The sequence below is a fragment of the Barbatula barbatula genome (assembly GCF_947034865.1).
Source record: "Barbatula barbatula genome assembly, chromosome: 22".
Lineage (NCBI taxonomy): Eukaryota > Metazoa > Chordata > Actinopteri > Cypriniformes > Nemacheilidae > Barbatula > Barbatula barbatula.
In genome coordinates this window covers 3,670,649-3,695,013 of record NC_136785.1, presented here as the reverse complement: position 1 = coordinate 3,695,013, position 24,365 = coordinate 3,670,649, and the positions used below count along the sequence as shown (strand labels likewise).

The following is a 24,365-nucleotide window of genomic DNA, read 5'->3' as shown; positions in this document are numbered from 1 at the left end:
AGTATTTCTGCAGTTTTGTAAAGTAAGTAAACAAATGCGTACGGTCCGTATATGTTTACTTTATCAAGAAAATGTTGATAATCACTTAAATCAAACACTTAAGCATTCATTCGCGTGTCCTCATCTTTTCACTTGAGATTTATGTTTAAATAACTACTTGAACTTTTTGGTGTGACGAGACTGTAATTATCATATCAAGGACAGCACATAAAAAAGTTATCGTAGGTAACATCTGTGGTTTCACTGAACCAACAATGTCAAACACCCTATCAAACTGGATTTTATCTTTAATCTTCAGTACAGATTGGAGTGGTGAACAGATGAAGGAGGGCAAGATTAGCAAGAAACTATTTGTTCTGAGTCAGACGTGGTGAACAACAGGAAGATTTCAAAGGAATAGGTCACCCAAATGTGAAAATATCATCATTGCTTGTCCTCATGTTTTCTTGTTTTTGTTGTCAAATGATATTTAGAACAAATGTCATAGCTAGACATCTTTTCAAGTAAAGTCTGGAAGGAAAAACCTGTTCAGGATCAACTAAATATTATGAATTTTACATAAGGGGTGTATTAGCACCTATCGTACTATTGCTCTTGTGTGACATATCGCTTATTGCTCCCTGAATTCTTTGTAATTCTTCGGTTTGGATAAAAGCGTCTGCTAAATGACTAAATGTAAATGTTTATCAATGAGACTATGTGGCACAGTGTTGCCTTTGATTTGTATGTAGAAGACAATTTTGTTGTATATACTGTATATATTTACTAGGGCTGCACGATTTGAGGAAAATGTCACAAGTTTGTATTTCTCAGCTGAGATGTACAGTTCAAACTAGCAACAAGAACTAGAGTTGCACAAAGACTTAAAATTAAATGTTATAAAATAAAATAACAGTAACATATTTGCATTACAGAATTAAATTAACTTAAAAATTAACTTAACTTAAAAAATATATATATATTCTCAACAGTACAGGTAAATACAACAAATAGAAGATAAATATGGCTGTACACAGTTTTAGGAAAATAATCCCAACAAACGGACATTTAAGAAGATTGTAACATATACTTGTATGAACTCTTTTGAAAAAAAAAACTGGATATAAATGTTTGGTTCACTCTGTAAAACTTAAACCTCTACAATCTTTGTTGTTACTTTAAATGGTTGTTACTCAACCAACTTTTTGAATCCTCTTTCTAAAACATTATATTTAGTACTTTATTTAAAATTTTAGTTTAGCAAATTCAGCACAGTACCTCTCTGTGCTCAGTGTCTGATATCCTGAAACAAAAATACTGCCAAATAACAGAGGAAGCATTTTTTTCTGTGCACTAGTTCAGTGTCGGTCTGCTCTGCATCCATTTCTCCCGTCTCCACACTGCGCCCCGCAAATCACGTGATCAAGCAAAAGCGGCACCGCCACACAAGACGACTAGATTTTTTTAGCGCATATATCTCCTAGAATGGATGTCTTGTCACGTCCACGTATGCACTTGTTTCTTAAATATAATCCCAACATTTTGCCGTCATGTAATCGCATAGCCTGACATCACGATTGCAATATGATTCATCGTGCAGCACTAATATTTATCTTCAAAAAGGCAAGTTTTAGTTTGAGGCACTGTTAATAAGAAATGCCCTCGCTCTTATTTTCAAGCTCTTAACTGAATTGTTATGCTGGAGGGGCCACAATATTTAAAACACCAGTTAAAGCTTTTCTTCCACTCGTTTCAACAAGTCCAAATGTAAACGATTTTGAATAGGCACACATTTTACAAGTAGTCTAAAAATCAAAGGGGTTCCGGCCTGCTTGTTGCCCCTGAAATTGTGTGAATTCAACTATGAGATTTATTTATTTGTTAAGTTTTGCTTGAGCAAGTGATGGCAGAAGAAAAAACACAAATCTAACCAGGCTACAATAAACAACAAAAGGTGTAGAACGTACCTGGAAATACAGCATTAAGGATTCAACATCATGTTTTATAATTTAATCTTGAATAGAAAGTATTTCTGCAGTTTTGTTAAGGAAGTAAACAAATGCGTAAGGTCCGTATATGTTTACTTTATCAAGAAAATGTTGATAATCACTTAAATCAAACGCTTAAGCATTCATAAGCGTGTCCTCATGTTTTCATTTGAGATTTATGTTTAAATAACTACTTGTACTTTTTGGTGTGACGAGACTGTAATTATCATAACAAGGACAAAAAACTCAGCACTTAAGTTATCGTAGGTAACATCTGTGGTTTCACTGAACCAACAATGTCAAACACCCTATCAAACTGGATTTTATCTTTAATCTTCAGTACAGATTGGAGTGGTGAACAGATGAAGGAGGGCAAGATTAGCAAGAAACTATTTGTTCTGAGTCAGACGTGGTGAACAACAGGAAGATTTCAAAGGAATAGGTCACCCAAATGTGAAAATATCATCATTGCTTGTCCTCATGTTTTCTTGTTTTTGTTGTCAAATGATATTTAGAACAAATGTCATAGATAGACATCTTTTCAAGTAAAGTCTGGAAGGATAAACCTGAGGAGGGTCAACTAAATATTATGAATTTTACATTAGTTTTATTTGTTAATATAGCCTAATGTCAGCGTTGTAGTGGCTCAATAAAGCAGTGGAGTGTCCGAGTAGGGGTGTAACGGTTCAAATTGCTCACGGTTCTCAAAGTGAGGCGATGTCATTCATTTCAATGGAGAGCAGGTGACTTCCGGCAACACCAGCGATTAATAATGCCTCTTGCTCTCATTTTCAAGCTCTTAACTGAATTGTTAAGCTGGAGGGGCCACAATATTTAAAACACGAGTGGAAGAAAAGCTTTAACTGATTTAAACAAGTCCAAATGTAAACGATTTTGAATAGGCACACATTTTACAAGTAGTCTAAAAATCAAAGGGGTTCCGGCCTGCTTGTTGCCCCTGAAATTGTGTGAATTCAACTTAAACATTTATTTGTTTGTTTAGTTTTGCTTGAGCAAGTGATGGCAGAAGAAAGAAAAACACAAATCGAACCAGGCTACAATAAACAACAAAAGGTGTAGAACGCAGCTGGAAATACAGCATTAAGGTTTCAACATCATAATATTTCATAATTTTATCTTAAATAGAAAGTATTTCTGCAGTTTTGTTAAGTAAGTAAACGAATGCGTAAGGTCCGATTTTTTTCTATAATTGAAGACATTTATCATCACTCAGTTTGTTAAACTACTCATAAAATAAAAAATAAATAAAAATATTTAATTAGAAAATGAATAAGAATGTATAATTTCACTTTAAAAGTTTCAAAGTTGTTGTTGTAAGGGAATTTATAAAATTGTAGTTTGTACAAAACAAAATAATATTTGTCATTTGAAGTGACAAAATGTGTACATTACTAATTACTAACCAATCCTACTTTATCAACATTTTCTTGATAAAAGTAAACGTGTAATCACTTAAATCAAACACTTAAGCATTCATTCGCGTGTCCTCATGTTTTCATTTGAGATTTATGTTTAAATAACTACTTGTACTTTTTGGTGTGACGAGACTGTAATTATCATATCAAGGACAAAAAACTAAAAACTCAGCACTTAAGTTATCGTAGGTTACATCTGTGGTTTCACTGAACCAACAATGTCAAACACCCTATCAAACTGGATTCTTCAATACAGATTAGACTGGTGAACAGATTTAGGAGGGCAAGATTAAGCAATCGCAAGAAAAAAAATTGTGTGAGACGTAGTGAAAAACAGGAAGAGTTTTTTTTCCAAAGGAATAGGTCACCCAAATGTGAAAATATCATCATTGCTTGCCCTCATGTTTTGTTTTTTCTCTATGATATTTAGAGGAAAAGTTTTTAGAGGATCAACAAAATATAATGAATTTTACATTAGGCTATATTAACAGATAAAACTAATGTCAGGGTTGTGATGGCTCGATGATGCAGTGGAGCATCCGAGTAGGGGTGTAACGGTTAAAATTACTCACGGTTCGGTATAGGCTATGTTCATGTATTTTCTGACAAATTAAAATGAGAAGAAATAATCAAGCTACAAGAAACGGCAGCAATATAACAACAGAGCAAAGCAGATAATACAATAAATCCTACAATGGTTCAGGTTCTACCTATGGATACCTATTTTAGATTGGATTTAAAGTATCCTGAAGAGGTGATGTCTCAAAGTCCCAACATCTCGACACAGGGGTGCCTCAGGGCTCAGTGGTTGGTCCGTTGATATTTTCTGTATTCATGACATCCCTAGGCTCTGTCATTCGGAAACATGGCTTTTTCCTATCACTGCTGTGCAGATGATACACAACTCAACCTGTCATTTCAGCCTGACGATTAAACTGTTTTGGCACGCATCTCAGCATGCCTAGCCGTAATCACGCATTGAATGAAGGACCATCACCTGCAGCTGAACATAACTGCTTGTAATCCCGGCCGACACAAAGATTCATCACAACTTCTCTATTCAACTGGGAAAGCCAGAAACCTGGGAGTTGTGATCCATGATCAGCTAAAATTCACATATCAGGTTGCCAGCATCACCCGGTTCAGTAGAGTCATCCTTTACAATATTAAGAAAATTAGACCTTTTCTATCAGAGCATGCTACGCAAGTCCTAGTCAAAGCTCTTGTTCTATCCAGACTGGACTATTGCAATGCGCAACTGGCTGGACTTCCAGCTTGCACAACCAAACCTCTACAGATGATCCAGAATGCAGCGGCAAGAATGGTCTTCAATGAACCCAAGAGAGGACACTTCACTCCTCTCTTTATAAAGTTACATTGGCTCCTTATAGTGGCTCGCATCAAATTCAAGACTCTGCTCCTGTTCTACAAGACCACCACTGGTTCGGCACCCCCTTATCTCCACTCGCTAATGCAGATGTATGTTCCCGCCTGATCCCTGCGCTCTGCAAACGAACAACGTCTTGTGGTGCCATCCCAAAAAGGTTAAATATCTCTCTCGAGCCCCTACTCTGGATCGGTTCCACATGATCTGCCCGCTGCTACAAGATCAGCAGATTCTGTAGCCATTTTTAAGAATCGTCTGAAAACACATCACTTCCATCAACACCTGACCGAATAGTTCTGACTTCTATCTCTTTTCTACTCTTTCGAAAAATAATTAGATTAGTTTTTTCATTGCATTTATGCTTTTTGTTGTCCTTATAGATGATGTAAACAATGGAAGCAATTTGAACATTATTAGTCGCTTTAGATAAAAGCGTCTGCTATATGACTAAATGTAAATGTAAAATAAGATGCTGTTAACCTTTTAAGGTATACAAATGGATTGACGTAATCAATTATAACAACACTGCATATGTGCAAATTAAATAAAGATAAATCATAATGGAAGTAACAGAAGCTATTGAGCCGCAAGCAAGTGAGTGTTTTCCTTGACTTTCAACAGAAAGGAGAAATATGCTGCTGTCGCTTTTAAATGGGTCATATAACACTAGTAAAACGAATATTAGCGTTTGTTTTAGATGTAATGCATTTGTAAAGATGTATACGATTTCTCTATTATATTGCACGTGTTTCAATTAAAATAGTCCCGTAAACTCTTAACATATACTGGGGACTCAGGTTGAGAGATGCGAGTGGGCGTGGCTACAGTGTCAACAGCCCCCCAGCATTTGGGATGAGAGAGCACTGCTCATTATTTCAAGATTTTGATAACTTATTTATTTTACTTGCCTGCTTGAATATTGTTCAAATGTGGTTGATTTGGCCAATAACAATTTATTTTACGATGTGATGCACTCAGACTGGAATTTAAAAGCAAATATTGTACGGATGCCCTCTGGACATCACTTTTGGCCAGTACATGACACCACACCTTATTTATTTCTAATCAAATTTTAGTAAACAGAAACGAATAATATTCCTTTTTCTAGTCTTTTAAAGGATTCATGGTGTAGTTTCTAGCCAAAAGTATTTCTGCATGCAATGATTCACCTCTAATTTCCTTAAATAAGTCATTCATCAACCTAGATTATAATAATGAGTTTTGAAAAATCCAGAAGCTACAGGTATATATTTTGTTGTTTATGTACACTGGTGTTTCTTTAGTTGTTAGATCTTGGATGTACAGTAAATTATACGTTTTTAAGTCGCAGAAAAATGTTTTAGGCCTTTTTTTAAAAGGGTCATCGTTTTACAACTTTTTTAATGGGGTGTTATTGTTGAACGGTGTAAATATAAGTGGCCCAGTGGCTGATAATAATCATGTAGCTATTTTGACGTTGACCCATATTATTTTCTCTATTCTCCCTTAAATATTTAAACAATGTCTGGTTTACAAACAGCATTGTGTTTACTGGCAGCCTGAATATTCAGCTCGCATAAAGCTTTCAGGCGTTTACTTGGCACTGTTTGTAATTAAGTGTAATTATAGACATTAAGCTATAAAAACGAACCTGCGTGCAAACTTCACATAGTGACGAAAAAGAATGGAACAAGATGTTCACTACCTTCTTCGCAATCTTTTAGCTTGACATTCCTAAATGGCATGCACCTGTCAATTTGTTCCAATATCCAGACAGACATCATGAGATCAAGATACTTCATGAGAACCAAAACGTGTGTTTGTGTGCGATCAATGCCAAATCTCAGCATGACCTCTGATGGGTTTTTTTTTGGCGAAGAAAATCAGTTTGTTTGTGTACATGTATTTGTGTGTGATGTCCCTCAAAGAGCGTAATACCAGTCATTTTGACCTTATGTTCCCCGTGATGAAAAAAAGCTTAGAAATCAGACTGAATTGTAAAATGCAGAAAGGTGTGCGTGTGTTTGTTTGTTGAATTTCGAGTTCACAATGGGTCCTATGACTAAAGGGCTTGGCTTTCAAAGGAAATTGTAATTGATAGGAAACAGGAACAGTATCCAACCTGTAGCATTGGTTTATTATGTTTTGCAACAGATACCACACTCTTTAAAAAGCCCTACAAAGGCAAAAGAACTTTAGAGGAACTGAAAAAAAATACTTGATTACTTTTTCTTGCAGGCTTTCCAAAGTATCAACCCATTATTTTCTTAAAATATTTTTTTTTAATTGACTCAAGATACTTATTATGCACATGATAAAGGAGGTCTTGAATGTCATAAACCAACCCCCCCCCAAAAAAAAATAACCGTAAAGTAAACGCCTTTTGGGCAAAGAGGCTTTTTAAGTGTCATTCAAAGTGCAATTCAAAGAAATACAGGGGTTTAAATATCTCAAAATATGTTCCAAACAACAGTGACAGATCAAAACAACATCTGGTTTCTGAAGGCGTGTCCCTCATCTCCTATCTCAAAGACTTTCTATTCAAAAAGAAAAACATTTAACATGAGATTTCCTGTTACACACAAGCGACTTCCTGTTCTCATACAATACAACATTCCAAGTCGTTTTTCCACTACTTACACATGCCAGTTGTCCAATTCAGGTCACACTTTCATTATGGGGGCAAACATGCATATTTTGTTTTGTTCATTGGCAATTGTAAAGAGGAATATTACAGTAAATGCATTTGATATTTTGATATGTAAAACAGTATTTTTATTTACATTTACTAACCGTCTGACCTAATGCACCAAGATGCAGTGAACTGGGCATTACACAACCACAATATTTTTGTTCCGGCTGACAATGTACGTGCCAGCTTAAATGTGAAGGTAAAGTCTAGAGCGCATGGGATGTGTTTGGTGAGCTTAACAAACGTCATTCCCTGGCCAGGTTCAAATGTGGAGACGGATGAAACTCGGCTATCATAATTAAATGAGCGCTATTTATACCACCGTTTTATTTCCAATTTATTTGGCCTTTTCTTGTAGGGTGTTTAGTTCTAAATGCAGGGCATTGCTATCCAAAATTATAAGACCTCGCTTTTATTACACAACGCAAGATGCTCTTTAAAACATCCTACTGGGAGATCAATATATATAGTTCCAGTATGTTTGGCAGATTCTATGTACATAAGCTACACACAAATTTTTAAATACACATTCATTGTTAATAAAACCTTTCTTGTAATAGAACAATTATATTCAATTGAAAGAATATAAAACAAAGAAATATTAATGGTCTCTGGCTTTTCAAAGAATAGTTAAAACGTAGTCATATTAATTCACTCTTAAGTTTCTTCTGTGGAACACAGAAAGCTACTTTGAGAAATGTTTTCTTTGTTACATGACTTCCCTTTGTGTATAACAATTTCTTTCATTTAACATTCCTTTCCCAGAAATGCCTCCAAACTGTTTTTCTATTTAAGACACTTCACATTAAAAGATATGAGCTATTGCCCATTATCACCCAACAATAGATGTCCTATTGACCATTTACTCATCAACTTTTATCTTGACATGTAGGCGCATTCTTGAACAGAAGAGAAACTATGCGCTGATGCTGGTGGACGTGTTATAGGAGAATTTATTTTTAGATGTTACTGTAAGTGGGAAGACATTAAGTTTTAATGTCAAAACAAATACTAGAATATTAAGAACGTTGTACAAGCGCCATTATCGATTTTATAAAACGTTTACCACCTAATCAAAATGTATTGTCTAGATAAGAATACACAGTATATACTGTAGTCCCCGTCATGTAACCGGGAACAGAATTTTTCAATGCAACAAAAATAACGTGTGCTGCTTAGTAGTAGTAAATAGCAGTCTAGGTGAAAAGGTCATCGCCAACTCCGTCGAATTTCTACTTTATAAATAAATCTTTGGGATTTTTGATGCTTCTTCAAAGTTCCACACCTGGCTCTGAATGTTTGCACAGCAATGCTTACTCAACACACTTTGCAACATGATACCAAACTGCAGGTGATGTAAGCGCGAGATGCTGGCTTTATTGCCTTAAACAAGCACATACACGTGCGGTTTGTGTTGAAGTCGTGAAGTCTGCCTGACAGGGAATTACCTGAGATTGACAAATCAGGTCAGAATTGTTAGAACAGTCCTCACATTGTAGTACAGAATAGCACAACAGTGTCTTTGTTTGTCATTGACAGCTGTTGATAGAAAAGGGTGGCTGTGTTCAAATCCTTGACGAAGAAATAAAAAAGAAATGTTTTTTTAGAATTCTCTGCCTGTAGCCATATACCATACATTTAATATTTAGCTTCAACTTTTAAAAGGGGACTGTTTTGATGATATTTACATTAAATTATCAATTCTGTAACATTTTCTGTATTCCTAGTACATTTATTTATTAGCAGTATGATGTCAATTTGGACCACTCCCTGGGGGTCTTCAAATTCTATATTTTCCACTATAAATCCGTATTAAAAAGGAATGAAAAAGATAAACAAGCCGACATTAATTTGACGTGACTCATGCAACGCACTGAATCATTACATAATGTATTGTTGACTTAGTCTATCAGATAAAATATGATTCACCTTGTGGGAAATATAGCTTCGTGTGTGAATAGATGCACTTTTTGTATGTACGAATTGTGTAGAGACCAGACACGCATTGAAAGAACGAGACACTGTCTACTGCGGTTTCTGCTTGATAATGCTTGTTATTGTTCGTCAAAAAGGCCATTTTCTGTTATTGTTATGCCTTGCATCCTTGTCTGGTGGCTTATGTGTCATGCGCCGAAGAATATACGGCCTGTTTGACCTAAAGACCTGATGTCATCGAGACAGGAACGTGTTGAGACGTTGTTGAAAGTTCCTGAAGACCTGAAATTAAATACATAACTCACTCAAGTATGCAGACACATGAATGTAGCTTTTTGTTTTCAAATATGAGTTGAGTACGGTTATTTGTGTTTGAGGCATTCATTGCTGGTGCAGTGATGGGGTTTTTATGGCGTTTTCAATGAAAAACGCCTGTTTCTCGTGTATAATTCTGTCATCGTTTCAACACCGAGATGTCATGCCAGAAGAACCTGTGTGACTTTCTTCATTCCACGTAGCACAGGGGACATTCTGAAGAATATCTTGATGGCTGGTGCACTTAAAGTGAATGATAAAAAGCATCTTCAAAGATTAATGAAAGCTCCAACCATGTTGATAAATTCAGTTTTCAGTGAGTTTGCAGACCAGATTACCCAAAGCAAACCATTTGTTCAAAAGATTTGCCTAAAATTCCCTAGACGGATATCTGCCGTATGGGTTTTGAAGACCTAGATTACTTTTGTGGTAACATTGCGTGTGTTTTTGTGATTGACACCCTTGATTTTTCTCTGTAGGCGAGTGGAAACAGTGCTGTGAGGAGCTCATGAAGATCGATGAATCTTTTCAACGAAAACCAGGGGCAGCGATGCTAAAGCAAGGCTCTTTGTATCATGAAATGGGTAAGACCATTGTGAGTGAATAAGTAAGAGGGTTTTATTGAGGTTTTCAATCAAAGACAATTATTCAAAACCCCTAGTGAAAGACCTACAGTCTAACACGGTGTAAAAAAGCTCAACTTAAGCATCAGATCAGCTAAAATTGGCTTTAAAAGTCACTTGAAAAAAATATTTTATGTGCAATAAGTGAACTGGATACTCAGGTCAAAATAACAGAAAAGATGCTCTTTAGATTGTCAGACCTCAAATACTGCAAAGAAAACAAATTCATATTCACGTTTATGGAATACAACACCGATATGTGTTCATGCATTAAGGAAAAGTAAAAAAAGTTTATATGATTCAAGTTTTCATGTGTCTTGTTATGCTGTCAAGTCTTTCAAATCACTCTTAAGGTTTGATTTTGTTAAATTCAACAGACACTAGACGGCAAATGACATATGTCCGGGGAAATACCAGTCAAATTAATCCAGGCCCACGGGTTGGTTTACAGCGGAGTCAGGTATCAGACAGGGATTGAGTAGAAAAGATATTATAAACCTTTATTTGAAAAGAATGTCGGACGTTAATTCAACAAGCACATCAAAACAATTACACTTTACCACATCAGAATGGGGACGGGCATCATTGAACAGAAGGCATGCCGCATTCAGACTCTACATTAACTTACGCCTCTCTTTACATCTAGCGCCTCTTTATAGTCCACATTCTGCACATACGCTCTCATTAACCCAAGACATACATCAAAAATGCACTTCGAGATGGAGGATCAGTGGGGTAGAACATGTGTATTCTGTTTTGTTTTTTTTGCAAGAAGTCAACCGCAAATGCAATATCTCATTGTGTCACACCTGTACCGTGCTGAAGAGCATACCAGTTTGGTAACAGGGAGAACCAAGAGCATGATAAATATGAAACACAACGGCGATGAAAGCTAGTCAAAAACAAAAGAAGCAATAAATACAAAAGCGAGAGGGATTACGTCTCTATCAAGTCAATATTGCGTGCTAACAAAACACCTGTCATGCTTTTCATTCTTTTTGTCACATTGAGCATTAACACAGCTATGCATGTAAGATGGCTGCTAATTATGTGAAGTGTATTTAAAGCTGGTGGAATTGTAAAGGTAACCGAACATTACTTATGTCTCTGCATTTAAAAAGATACACATACTAGCTCCCAAGCTGCCAGAAATCGACATTTTATACCGTCTCAAAATTTGGAAATGTCAATATTTTGTTGATGTATACATTTTCGTGTCTTATTGGTTTCTTTCTGTTTATTTCCTTTTAGTTTCACCATCAACCACCCAATCCAGAAACCATCAGCTACCCCTGAACAGACCTGTTTCTTCAGAGATCCAGAACCTGTTGTCCACCTATTTTAATGACAGGTGATACGGATTTGGACGTTTGTACACAAACACAGAGAAAAAAAAAACATCTTTAGACTGATATGGGTAATGCACTCATGTGCACTAAAATGATTTAAGAGCAACCTCCGAGACATACAAAACTTGTTTCGAAATCAGATGAAGCACGCATTGTCAAAGTACACCGTGTACTTGAGGCACTTGAATACGTTTTAGGAATCTTTGTTGATTTTGTGCACGGGAGTGGCTTTATCACAGGCACTAGCAACACATCGTTCGTTAAAAGCGGCAAAAATACCGCGCACGGCCAAACCACAAAATACCCGTTTGAAACATTGAAAGAACTATGCATTCATTAATTTCATAGATTGTCATACGTTGAGATGTGCATTAATAATGCCATATAGGTGTGGTGACACTGCGACACACCGACACATTAAACTGTCCCAGCGGCGCACAATTGCTTTAAATATTTTATTTTAGCACACAGCTGTCAACAGACTGATTCACAGTTTATATAAATGTAGTCATGTGACACAACACAAAGTTCTCCTACGTACGTACTAATTCCTGCAGTTTTAAAAGTGAGTCATACGTTTTTTGTTCTCACAAAATTCAGTAGCAGGATTCAGTAGATTCAAACCAATGTTTTTTTGGAGCTTGTAGGGCCCATGATACATGAATATGTCCGCATATCAAATGATATTCGTTTTTTAAAGGTCCAGTGTGTAATTTTCTGATATATATATGATATAATATAATACACGTAGCTATGCCTTCAGAGGTGTATAAGAGCGTAAGCAATGAAGCGTTATGTTTTTATTACCTTAGAATGAGCTATTTCCATCCACACACACCGCGGGTCCCCTTGCATAATACGCCATGTCAACCGTCGTAGTGTTTCGAAAAGGTGAGCGGTTGGTTGCAATTCGCAACCCTGCTGCTAGATATTACTGACACCTGGACTTAGGTGGTGCTGCTGATTTTTAGGTTTGCCTGCTTACAAAGATTTGAAGGGTTTATTTTAACTGATCGGAACCGAATGATGACAAACCGAAAAATGACACATTGGACCTTTAAGCAACAGTTATTCTGTGGTTTTAGAATATGTTCATTATTTCAAGTAAGGGATTTTGAAGAAACTTCACAGTTTTTTCTGTGACTTCCAAGTAAGTTTGAAAGCAGGTTTTCTCGACAATTTTGGTGAAATCTTTGACACCATGCACAACATGGGCCACAAAAGTATTTAAGCCCTCGGGCCACACTTTAAAACATTGAAGTACCATTGCATTAACTTACAAAAATGATTTTGACACATTCTGGTTAAACGCTAAAGAAATTTGTCTAACATTACTACCACACGTGTGAGCCCGAGGACATTTCAAAGTGAGGCTTTTCGTGTGTCCCAATTGACATACTGTCCATTCTAAACAGTATTAGACATTAAAAACATATCAAACAAATCCCTGGATGAAAGTTTAGGGACATTACATTCTTAAATGAATTGAGTAGAATGTATTTATTAACATGAGTAAATGCATGAACCAAGAATGAGCAGTATATTTCTCTTTATCCTTTCATTTTGGTTGAAAATTCTGTCATCGTTCATTCACTTGTAATTTCACACCTACGTGACTTCCTTTCTTCTGCAAAACACAAAAAAATGTAATTTGAAGAATGTGAGTGAGCAAACAATGGCAGCACCTTTCACTTGTAATGTATGGACACGAAACCAATGCAAGTCTGCTTTTGTCCTACAGGGACACTTGCTCATGTTTTTTTTGGGGTGTCTACAGCAAAATTCTACCATTTTTTTGTGGTGAATATTTTTGCACAGTCCTGTACGTAGTATACGTACCCATAGAAAGAAGACCTGTAATATGCCAGAGTTTGCCAATTGCTAATTTTCATCTGTAGTCCGGTCTGCCAGTTGTACATTGTCACCCTAAGTACAATTTTTTAAGTTTGCATATACATACAGCTATATTTGTCTGCTACAGCATAGCTACAGTAGACAAGAATTGTGAAAATGTAAAATCTTACTACAATAAGTTGTAAAAAACAGCATGATTATACGTACAAGGATTAGCGTCCTATAGCATGCAACTGTATAGAAAAATTTGTTAGATGGATATAAAGATATCATTGGCAGGATCTTACAATAATACAGTAATTACAATTAACAAAATAAAGACACACATTCATAACTGTAACACAAGCGGGTAACATCCAAACTTTAATGTATGTTGATGCACTGAAAATACCTTGCAATTAATGCTGTGATCATCTGGGTCTCCATCTTCACTCAGCTTGTCTATATTGGTTGGTTGGATCTTGTCACATGACCATTTCCAAATATTTTAATCTGCCGCACCTAGAAAAACGGGAATGTCGGTCTGGATGAGAAGCAAAGGGACAGTTTTTTTTAAATCGACAGACAATGAGGATGTTGCTGCAGGTAACACGCAACTATAAAGATGAGAAAGTGAAACTATCCTCATGCTCCGCTGTCAAACAATTACTGCCAGTAATTAAATATTCTGTCTCCTAACATGCAATCTTAATGCTATCAAACAGAAGAGCACCCAAAACAACCTTGCTGAAATAAACAAAAGAACACTGGCCAAAACACAATAGAAAATGTAATGGATTCAACTGTTATAATGGAAAATCTTTTAGTTTTAATTGAAAGTTGGTTACTACTGTTATGTGATGGACTCTATTGGTGGGATGTTAAAAATACCCCAGGTGGTCCACAGCAATTTTGTATTATCAGCTCTATTTTCTTTTTACAATTTTTATTTGAAAACGTATTGCAATATATTACAATTATGTACCGGATCGAAATATATTCAATATATTGTATTGTGACTTTTCTATCGTGATATGTATCGTATCTTAAGACCCTTGCCAAAACACAGCCCTAGTTGACCACTTGAGACCAAGTGGCCATGTATTTGCATTTGATTTGTATGTGTGGCTTTTTTAAGGTGATGTTTCAGTGACGTCTGTGTGTCGAGCAGCTGTCAAATCTTTCCTTGTCACCAAAACATCCTGATAAACATGTGTCACTCTTGCCATACTAACCAATCTTCCTCTAGATGAAAAAATATGCCAAATCTCAGTTGTTATCTGCTGGGTTCACTATTTAATTAATGCCTCAATGCGGAACTGCAGATTGGTTGCATGCCTCCATTCATTGCCGCATTTGCTGTCCTTACGGCGGCGTGTGGGTGTTTGTGATGCGTGTGGGTGTATGTGCTTGTCTAAACACGTCACAGAAATCAGGTGATGGCTGGCGTCTGTCTCTGTGGGCGTGTCTGAACTTTGCTCCACCAGAAAGTGGGCGACTTTCTTGGAGGTTATGAACTGTACCAAGCATTTTAAATCATCATATTGTGTAGTGTTGCATTGAATCTTGAGTTTTAAGTACTGCATTTAATAGTTTGATAAATAAAGGTTTAACTGTGTTTTTGCAGAGCTAAACTTGACTTGAGGCCTTCTGATGTCATGTGGAGTCCTTATCGCTTGACACAACAATAGTTCTCTTTTTATTCTTCTTCCTTATTTCCTTAAAAATGCAATATCACTTAAAAGGATAGTCGACCAAAAAGCATTAAAATGTAAATTCTTTCATTATTAATTTCCCCGTTTTTCTTTTTTGCATGAACAACAAAAGTCACGCAGGTTTTAAACGACATGAGGGTGAATAAATGATGACAACATATTTATTAATGCAGTTTTAAAACATTTCCTTGTGAATCCCATGTTCATTCCTATGTGCAAAACCTGTCAACGGCACAGATTGTGAAAACTTGTGGATGATATAACAGCGTTTTAACATGAGAACTATTACACATGAAAACGTTTCTGAACAAGTGTTCACATGTTTTCTTAAAGGACAGAATTATTATCTGTGTGTGTGTGAACTAATAAATGATCTTCAGTAATAATTGTATAAGTTATTTATAAAAAAAGAAAAGAGATTAAATCTTTAGTTTTAGAGTCATCTTCACCTTTGTGTCATCACGAAAGACTAAATGTTTTCCACACCGCATGGAAATCTGATTAAATTGCTTTTGTTTATCTTAATTTCTTCCTTATTCTTTGTTTCAGTTACTAAGGATGAAACGGGAATAGGAAACAAAACCTGTTTGGTGCGCAACCCCCAACAAAGTACAACTCCATACAGCAACGGATATATGCCACATAAATGTTTGCGAACCTTAGTCTGCCTCTTTTTCTTTTTAATAATAAAAAATGATTTAAAGCCTACACTTAATTTTATCATTTAAACTAAAAATGTGCCTTTATTGCATTTATTACATTGCATTTATTACATCAAATCTTTATCAAATATCCCTGAGTAGTTAAATGTTTATTTCGTTTTATTGGCCTTGAAACTTGTTGCGAATTTTTAACTCGCCACAAGCTATAGAAATCCTTCTTGACAAGAATTTGACCGTTTTTTTTAGGTATTTAGCTTTAAGCAAATATCTATTGAATCACTTATGCTTATGAAAATAACAGGCACCTGACCACCACATAAATACGTTATAAATATGTTTAAAATGTACTTCAGCTTTCTTAGTGTTTCTTTTTTTTAAATTACCAAATGTACAATTGTATTTGTAACTTCTCTGTTATTATATACAGCATTATACATAGCTGTCTTCCAAAATCTTGTTTTTTCAAGGTCATTTTCAAGTCAATTTGTGATGTGGTTGTTCAAGGTCAGATTTCTGTGCTTTCATTGACACACCCACTCAGGATAACACCGATCAATAGGTTTTATACAGACATGTGAAGTTCATTACAGCCCAAATGCACATGAATGCGAAAGGGGGACATAACCAAAACTAAGAAATTCATAGTTACGTTTTAACTTGTCTTGTTTCAATAGGAATATGAAAGCATTTTTAATATGGACAGATTTTTTAACATTACTATGAAAATGAATTCAGGAATGTACTTTGTTCAAATTATTAAGCATACATTTCATAAAGTATTTGAAATAACTTTGATTACATCTGGGATTTCCACGCAGAGGAAATGTTTGTAGTTTTGTGCTTATTTTTCAATTTAGTTTGATTATATAACGAACGTCTGAAGCTGCTGACAGTGTGTAAATACATAGTTTTATGTAGGTGTGTATTCACAGTGTACTGTGAAATAAAGGAGTGGCTGCTTGAATTCAATGCTGCAGATGTCGACTGAAGGATGTGTTTGTATGGCATTTGGCCATTTATAAAAGGGATACGTGTGTCAACGCATCTCTGTGAAGATATTCCCGAAAGTTTATGTGCAACCAGTAAGACAACTTCTGTGTGTGACGTCTGACATTTCCTTATAAAACCAAAGATCAGGTATTTCCAAGGTTTGAAATCTATGTGATCTGCCTCAACTGTCTTAGATCTAAAAGTGATATAGCTCGTCCAAAAATAAAGTTTACGTCACCATTTAATCACCCTTGTTATTTTAAACGTGCTTGACTTGCTTTCTTCTGCAGAAAACAAAAAAAGATACTTTGAAAAAGTGTGCTCGGTTTGTGTCCATACGATAAAAGTTCGGTTACAAACTTTCTTCAAAATACCTTTTTTTGTGGCGTTCTGCGGAAGAAAGAAAGCCCGTCTTTGTGGGTTTGCATTGATGAGGTCAATTGATCATCTCAGATTTAGCTTTAGTATGATAGATTATAATTTTTTTTCAGTTTTTCATTTGACTTTAAATATACAGTTGATCTTCAAGTCGTTCTTATAGCTGCAATCTGGTTAAATCTAAACCAAAATAAATGTTAAAATCTGTTAAAAACGTACCCTCCCCCAATTCACAACGGTAAGATCAAAAAACGGATTTGTAAGATGTACCGTCAGGTGTGGTTTCTCAGGAAATGCCTGCCTAATGTTATTTGACTTTAAAGATAAACATGATCAGAGGAAAAAGTTACAGTGTGAGGGGACACCGTCCTCAGGTGTACGAAAAGGGGCACATCCATCAGCACTCAAATCATTTTGATGAAATTCGACCATCTGTAGTAATAGTTCATAGTTTATGTACACCAACAAGTGAAGTAATGTGTACATTTACATATTTGGCAGACGCTTTTATCCAAAGCGACTTACATCGCATTGTCCTATACATTTGATTCTTAGTTTGTGCAATCCCCTGCGATCAAACCCACAACATTGGCTTTGCTAGTGCCATACTCTAACCACTGAGCTTCAGGAAAGCTATGTAAATAACAATAAAAATAACTATAAATAACAATAAAATAATATAATGTTAGCCTGTGCTCTTTTGTGTTCTCACCATATACGATTGTATACTTTAACCACCTCCGGGGATAGTCTCGAAGCACTGGCACTGTTATTTAGGGGGTCGCAGGCTGAAAAGTTTGGGAACCCCTGTGCTGGAAAAGCAATACTGAAGCCCCACCCGCTAACCTGAAGTCACTGGCGCGATAGAAGACCACACTAAAAAGTACAAATGAGAACGAATTCACGTGGATTAGCCAAAATTAGCCACTTGGTTCAGTTTTTGCCGTGAGATTGCGTTGAACATTCTGTATAATATTGCATTTCAGATCACATTTTATAGCTTTGTTATTTATTAAAGCTTTTGTAAGTGTACAAACGTTTTTCAAAAACCATTCAAGCAGTGAGAATTAAAAAATATAACAAGAGCAACAACGTGAGCTTTTTACATACATTTATTTACATTTGAATGTGAATAAAAAATGTTAAGAAAAGGTTCGTGCTTTGCTGCCATAGGATTCAGGCTTCTTCATACAGGTGTCTTGACACAAAAATGGCAAAAATCAGGGCCTTCACGCAGTACACACAGGTGCCTGCTCACTTCTGCCTAAAATATTTTAAAAAAATCATTTTCTGTTGTAATTGTAACTTTAATGAACACTATATAAAATGCTAATTAGTTCCAGTAAGTGGTGCTAAAAAAAGCAAAAACATATTCATGTTTTACAAAACGTTAAAAAACACCTGTCACGTCCAGCTCAGTGACTGCTAGTGGACAGTTCTTTAATGCTACAGTTGCACACACAGAAATATACAGACGAAAGCTTTTCAATACACACTTCTTAGTTCAACTTCACTCATATTTGTGTAATGCAACCAAACAGGCTGATTTGGCAAGATTAAGACGTTCAGAAACTTACAGTCTTAAAATGTCGGCCCCCTTTCCAGTCTATAGGGAAAACTTGCCAGGAGAAGTTTCAGGTGGTCTGATGTAACCTGCATCAGAGGTGGCGTGGAAGACCTTTCCTTCGGTGCAATGAATGACGTCGCCATCGCTTTGTCCGATTTTGACTTCATGGTCAAAGGCAGCAAGTTGTCGTCAGCATATTTGGGCCTCATGTGATCTTGGTTCCTTGTCACAGGTGCTGGTTTAGGGTGAGGTGGCTTTACGTCCCTATCAAACTTGTTGTTGATTTGAAAAGAACTGAATATGCCCTGGGGCTTCAATTCTTCTGTGCTGCCAAATGATCGGTGCTTCTTCACACCGCCGTCTTGCAGGCTTTGGTTTCTCAAAGGGTTTCTGAAGCTCAGATCTTCTGGCTCCTTACTCATGGGGGTACTCTCGGATGAGAGGGACCTCACGTGTAACTTGGGCACAGGTAGGGTGTCAGTTTTGGGTGGGTCTTGGGACAGAAGCTTGTGTCCAGATAAAGCTGGGCTGCAGAGCAGTCCTCTCCGGATTAATTCCTGTAGAAGCTTCAGAGGAATCTGGATCTCCATATTGCCATTTGAATCCAAGGGTTGATGAGTATTTTGGTTTAGATTAGATTCTTCTTTCCGCCTGTCTTGATGTTGATCTCGGTCGTGTTTCATAGCGAAGGCTTCGGGGTATTTCGGTTTCCGGTTGAACAAGTGAACCGATGGTGGGCTGGCTCTGCGTGGCACTGAATGGGCACCGGAGGTAAGATCGATGACATCAGATGACACCGGGCTCGGTCCCGCTGGGGAAGTTTCCTCCGTGGTTTCGGCTTGATCTGCACTTTCCTCTGTGTTCAAACCCCTTGGAGTGTAAAGCGGTGAGGGTTCATTGAGAAACTTGGGTTTTTTAGAAGCCGGTGGGCCGAAAGATGATGGAGTGTCACCCAGTGTGTCTAGTGTGTTTTGTTTGTAGCTCAGATTGAGAGGCTCCTCCCAGCCAGCTGATGACTTGTACTCTTTGGCCAGGAGACGTAGACGGTCAAGCGGCTGTTTGTAGCTCTGGACCTCTGGAGAGGATTCGGCCAGATATGAAGCAGGGGTCCGGGGAGGTTGATCTGGCAGGTTGAGGCTCTGGTGGGGCAGTGTTGATTCATTGTACGTGAGAAAATTTGGTATAGATGTGCTGCCATGTGTGGTGTACGGAGCGATGTTCAAAGGCAAGCCGAACATCTGTCTCTGGTGCTCCACAAACATGCTCGGAGAGGTCTTGAAGGGACAGAAAAATGGCAAAAATGAGTTCAGTATGTTAGGTACAGATGAGGTACACACTCTTAATACGTCCACATCTTGTGACAAAATAGTAAAACATATATTTTGTTTTATACAGAATTTGCAATGTTAAATATAGTATTACTTTTTATATATGATGACAATATGTAAATATTATTATGATTTTAATTAATAACTGTATATAATAATTAATATATAGCTTATTATTCATTTTATAAATAATGTTTTATTACATATATTTTATTTTATACAAAGTATATATCTTTAAACAAATCTTTTTATTTATTTATTTATTTAAATCTTCTTACAAATCTTTTTTTATTTAAGTACATAAACAATAAGCGTTCAAACGGTGTCCCCATCACTCCGATTTACAACGATGGCTTACAATAATAATTTATAATTTGAGTTGTCTAATACGATTTCATAGGAAAGGTACGGACTGCGGCTTTAAATACTGTACGTATATAAAATAAACATTTATGATATTGTTTAAGGAATAATGTACAGGCAGCCGGTATTATCGCAGAAATAAACTGCGATTTCGCGATAACAGCCCGCTTATTACACAGTCACTTGCCACATGAGAAAAACACTGGACATGAAATTTGAAATATTTTATAATCTACTTTTTACCGAATGCAGACAGTTTTAAGGTAAGAGACGATGTTCAGATATCACGACCAGATTATCATCCAGGTTATCGTGTAAGGATATTCGTTTTGAGAGGTTGTTATCCGGGAATAACGAACGTGCAAATGTTGCGAATGGCCAATCAGAATCAAGCATTCCAACGAGCCGTGTAATATAAAATGATCAAATGAATGTGATAAAACAATTTACATACCGGAGTAAATGCTGGAATGTGTTGAAAATCCATTCTTTTTCCACTCCTGTATTCATGCTCAAATTCACTGTAGCTGCTGGGGTGGAAGCGCTTTAGTGTCCGTGGGGACTTGAACACAATGTTGTCCCCATATCCAGTTTGGTGACACTCAAAAGGAAGGAGAAGCCTGATTTGGACAAAGAGATTTGGGTTTAGCTTTTCTGTAGCTCAGTGGTAAGAGCGTGGCGTTAGCAGCGCCCCGAGCTCAGATCGATCCCAGGGATCGCATATACATATATAAAACTCAGTCTGAAGGGTGTACCATATTTGGTATTGTACGGGTTTGGTACGACTGACTTCTGGTGTTCATTCGTGTTGTTTAGTGATGATTGTACTCACTTCTCATAGTGTCTGCGCGTGCAGGTGGCTGCGCTGGTGCTGCGAGGGTTTCCTCCAAGTATGTTGTAAACTTTCTTCCACAACTGCTGCGCAGTCACCTATAAGTCACACAGAACACGTTTGTCTTTGGCACGGTAAAGTAATTAATGTGAGCTTCAAAATATCGTTCTTAATGTCAATCAAAGCGGGCTGCCGGCTCTTTGAAACCAACATATCGGACACTTTAATGCCATCAACTATTAAAAAAAATGCTTTGATGTGTAAGCTGTGCTGAAAGTAAAAGAGAAATGACAGTAGAAGGATTTTACCTGCTGATAGCCTCCGAGCTCTTTGACCGTCTTGAACATCAAGAACAAATCAACTGAGAAGGAAAAATAACATAGAGGTGAATTCTTCAAATGAAACTTTTCGGTTTAAAATGTCTTTGTTTTTTACACTTACTCTGTTTGAAGCCCAGGTGAGGGACCCTCTCTATTGGAGTGTCTCTCTGTTTCATAACGAAGTAAAGATCTTTAAAAAAGCTTTCCTCGGTCATCTCCTCGCCAGGGTCCGAGTTCCTCTCGTTCAATCGGTCCTGCTCCATCACGGTAGCCTGAAAATATCAACATGTTCACATTTCCAATAAGTGAAACAATCTGTGTTAAAGGGAACTGCAGGAAAACACATTTGTAATGGTGATTGCTGTATTATGAATTATAATGTATAAATTTAAATTGGGGTTCGTCCCTTTTTGACCCAATGCTAGGATAAAAATAACTCTGATTTTTTTTTACTGTGCCCATTTTCCTAAACAAAAATGTTATAAGTCATGTTTAGTTTAGTTACCATCTCCGCTGTTTCTTTTGTCAATTTTAACATGTATTTCCCTTTCATGCGTCTACTGTCAATTTGTTCATATTCCTGATTCATTTCTTTATTTTTCTATTTAGACACATTGAAAATGTGCTTTGTACATCATTGTATTATGGACTTTTTGCATACTATCGCTTTCTTTTGTTCTTATTTTTTTGCTTGTTTTCTAGCATCTAAACAACCATAAACGCGATCAATCGCTGAGACTTTCTTGAAGGATGGAAGTGTTTTGCACCTCAATCAGGACAACAGGTTTTTTGGGTGCATTTATCTTGGCATCACGGCTGTTTTTGTTTTTGCATTGGATCAACAATAGATCCAATGTCCACATTTTATCACATCAAACATTCCACAGGCAAAAGAATGTCATGCTCATCTCAACTGGACAGATTCATATCTAAATCATGATAGATCAAGAACATACAAAAACAAGAACTCAATGTACGGACAGAAATAATTAAACTGACGCCGGACCTAATAAGGTTTCTTATAATAAGAATCGGTTATCCTTGTGACACCTGTTCTCGAATTTTTGTCCTCTTCCAAGCATTTTTTCTGTATATTTAAAATGTTTGCAAATGCAGGAATTACAGGTTCAAATAACAGACGGAAAATTGCTTTTTTATTCATTGTTTTTCTTGACTGGGAGCTCTACCAGTAACCCCCAAACAATGAAATAATATTGTGTGTTGACTGCTGACACGAGCTCAGACATTTTCAGACCTTAAAATGATGTTGAAACCTAAACGCAATGACACATGTCAATCATTTATCTTCAGGTATCAAACTCGTAAACAACTGTAAAGAACCAGATACATGTCGAAAAAAGTTCTTGTTTGACCAATAATGAGTATCTCTTGTCTTACCTGTGTCTCTTGAGTTTTCTCCCAGTGGAGGTCAAATCGACAGCTTCTTAATTCAGGTGAAAGTTATCCAGGGCAAGTTCAAGTAAACAATCAGCCTTGAGGGAAGTTTTACGCTTGTTTTCAATGCTACACCAACAGAGCGTCAATTATGTGATGTCTACACGCTAATTCTGCACACCTGAATGAATGAATGCACTCTTAGTTCTGAAATGTCTATTCAACTGTCTTCCTGTTTGGAATGTGAAGTCGGACTGGTTATTCCTGTTCTCAAGTCAGATGGCGAAAGCTTTTTAGTATAAATATCACCTATAATTACTTAGCGATTTAGTCATCGACTCTGGAACAGCACTTCTCAGGAACTCGTCCATTAATTTGTTTATTGCCGAACACGTTTTCTTATTTGTGTTACATGAAATTAGTTCCCCGCCCTGAAATTATGCAAGCGCTGCATTCCACAGTAAAGCATTGTGATGTATTTATAAAATTAAAATTCATCCTTAGTCCGATTCACTGGAATCATCCTATGGATAAATGTATCGTATGATTTATAGTTTTCACATAAGCTTTGAAGAATAATACTCCTGTTGAGAGAAAAGATTATTATAAAAAAAGATAATTTTTATATCTCTGACCTTTATGCCGAGCACAGGTTATGATATTTTCTGAAACTACAACACATGAGATTTCTCATCAGGAAACAATACAAAAAAAATTTAGTCTTTCATAACTGACAAATCCATGAAATATCAAAGGTCGCTGGTTTATGTAACTATAAAGCATAAGTTTGATTTATTAGTGATGCTGAACAATCCGGCTCTGTTCTGCAAACCTACCCAAACCACATATGGAGGAAATGCCGTTAATTATAATTTGTTCTCAGGCAAAGCTTTTATTCTCAGATTGAAACTGGATTGTTTTTTACTCATATGCAAAAAATGAGGAAAAATAACATCAAACTGCACCTTCTCGGTTGTTTCCCTCACAGATATCAGAGCACAAAATATGTCACCGCACAATAGAAACAGAAATGTAATTGATTGAACAGCAGGTTTGGAAGCTTGACATCCACACAACACATTGTTTAAATACTCATAAATCTATTGCATTTAAAGCTTTCATTTTTGCACGCACTGACAGGCCGCTGAGACCCGAAGTGCGACAGTGTTGACGTGCTTGACCGTGTTTGCAAGTGTAACAGACACGTCGGTGTTCTGACAATTTATGCTAACCTGTCAAATTTGGCTACCTCCATACAAAACAGGACAAACCCCTCCCCTAACCCAACCCTTACACCTA

At 36.6% G+C, this 24,365-nt stretch overlaps 2 protein-coding genes across 2 annotated transcripts in view; one reads left to right on the top strand and one right to left on the bottom strand.

Annotated features, from left to right (window-relative positions):
* Window positions 1-17,126, top strand: part of rtknb (rhotekin b) — a 28,417-nt gene extending 11,291 nt beyond the window's left edge. The window contains exons 11-13 of the mRNA XM_079486604.1: window positions 10,191-10,295; window positions 11,586-11,685; window positions 15,781-17,126. Of these exons, the coding sequence (XP_079342730.1) occupies window positions 10,191-10,295; window positions 11,586-11,685; window positions 15,781-15,787 (212 nt within the window). The 3' untranslated portion in view covers window positions 15,788-17,126. The remainder of the gene's footprint in view (window positions 1-10,190; window positions 10,296-11,585; window positions 11,686-15,780) is intronic.
* A 1,239-nt stretch (window positions 17,127-18,365) lies between these two features.
* Window positions 18,366-23,275, bottom strand: arid6 (AT-rich interaction domain 6). The gene is made up of 7 exons (XM_079486602.1): window positions 23,070-23,275; window positions 21,793-21,943; window positions 21,660-21,712; window positions 21,352-21,449; window positions 20,974-21,139; window positions 18,839-20,102; window positions 18,366-18,525 (listed from the first exon to the last, which is right to left on the bottom strand). Exons 2-6 carry the CDS (start codon window positions 21,932-21,934, stop codon window positions 18,843-18,845), a joined length of 1,719 nt encoding a protein of 572 aa, XP_079342728.1. The 5' UTR covers window positions 21,935-21,943; window positions 23,070-23,275; the 3' UTR covers window positions 18,366-18,525; window positions 18,839-18,842.
* Between the last annotated feature and the right edge of the window lie 1,090 nt (window positions 23,276-24,365).

Excerpts from the sequence above, each read along its gene's own strand:
- arid6 (XM_079486602.1), bottom strand. The coding sequence starts at position 21,934 with ATGGAGCAGGACCGATTGAACGAGAGGAACTCGGACCCTGGCGAGGAG. Across the intron at positions 21,713-21,792 it reads TCACCTGGGCTTCAAACAGA|TTGATTTGTTCTTGATGTTC; the intron begins GTAAGTGTAAAA and ends TTTCCTTCTCAG. Across the intron at positions 21,450-21,659 it reads AGCTCGGAGGCTATCAGCAG|GTGACTGCGCAGCAGTTGTG; the intron begins GTAAAATCCTTC and ends TGTGACTTATAG.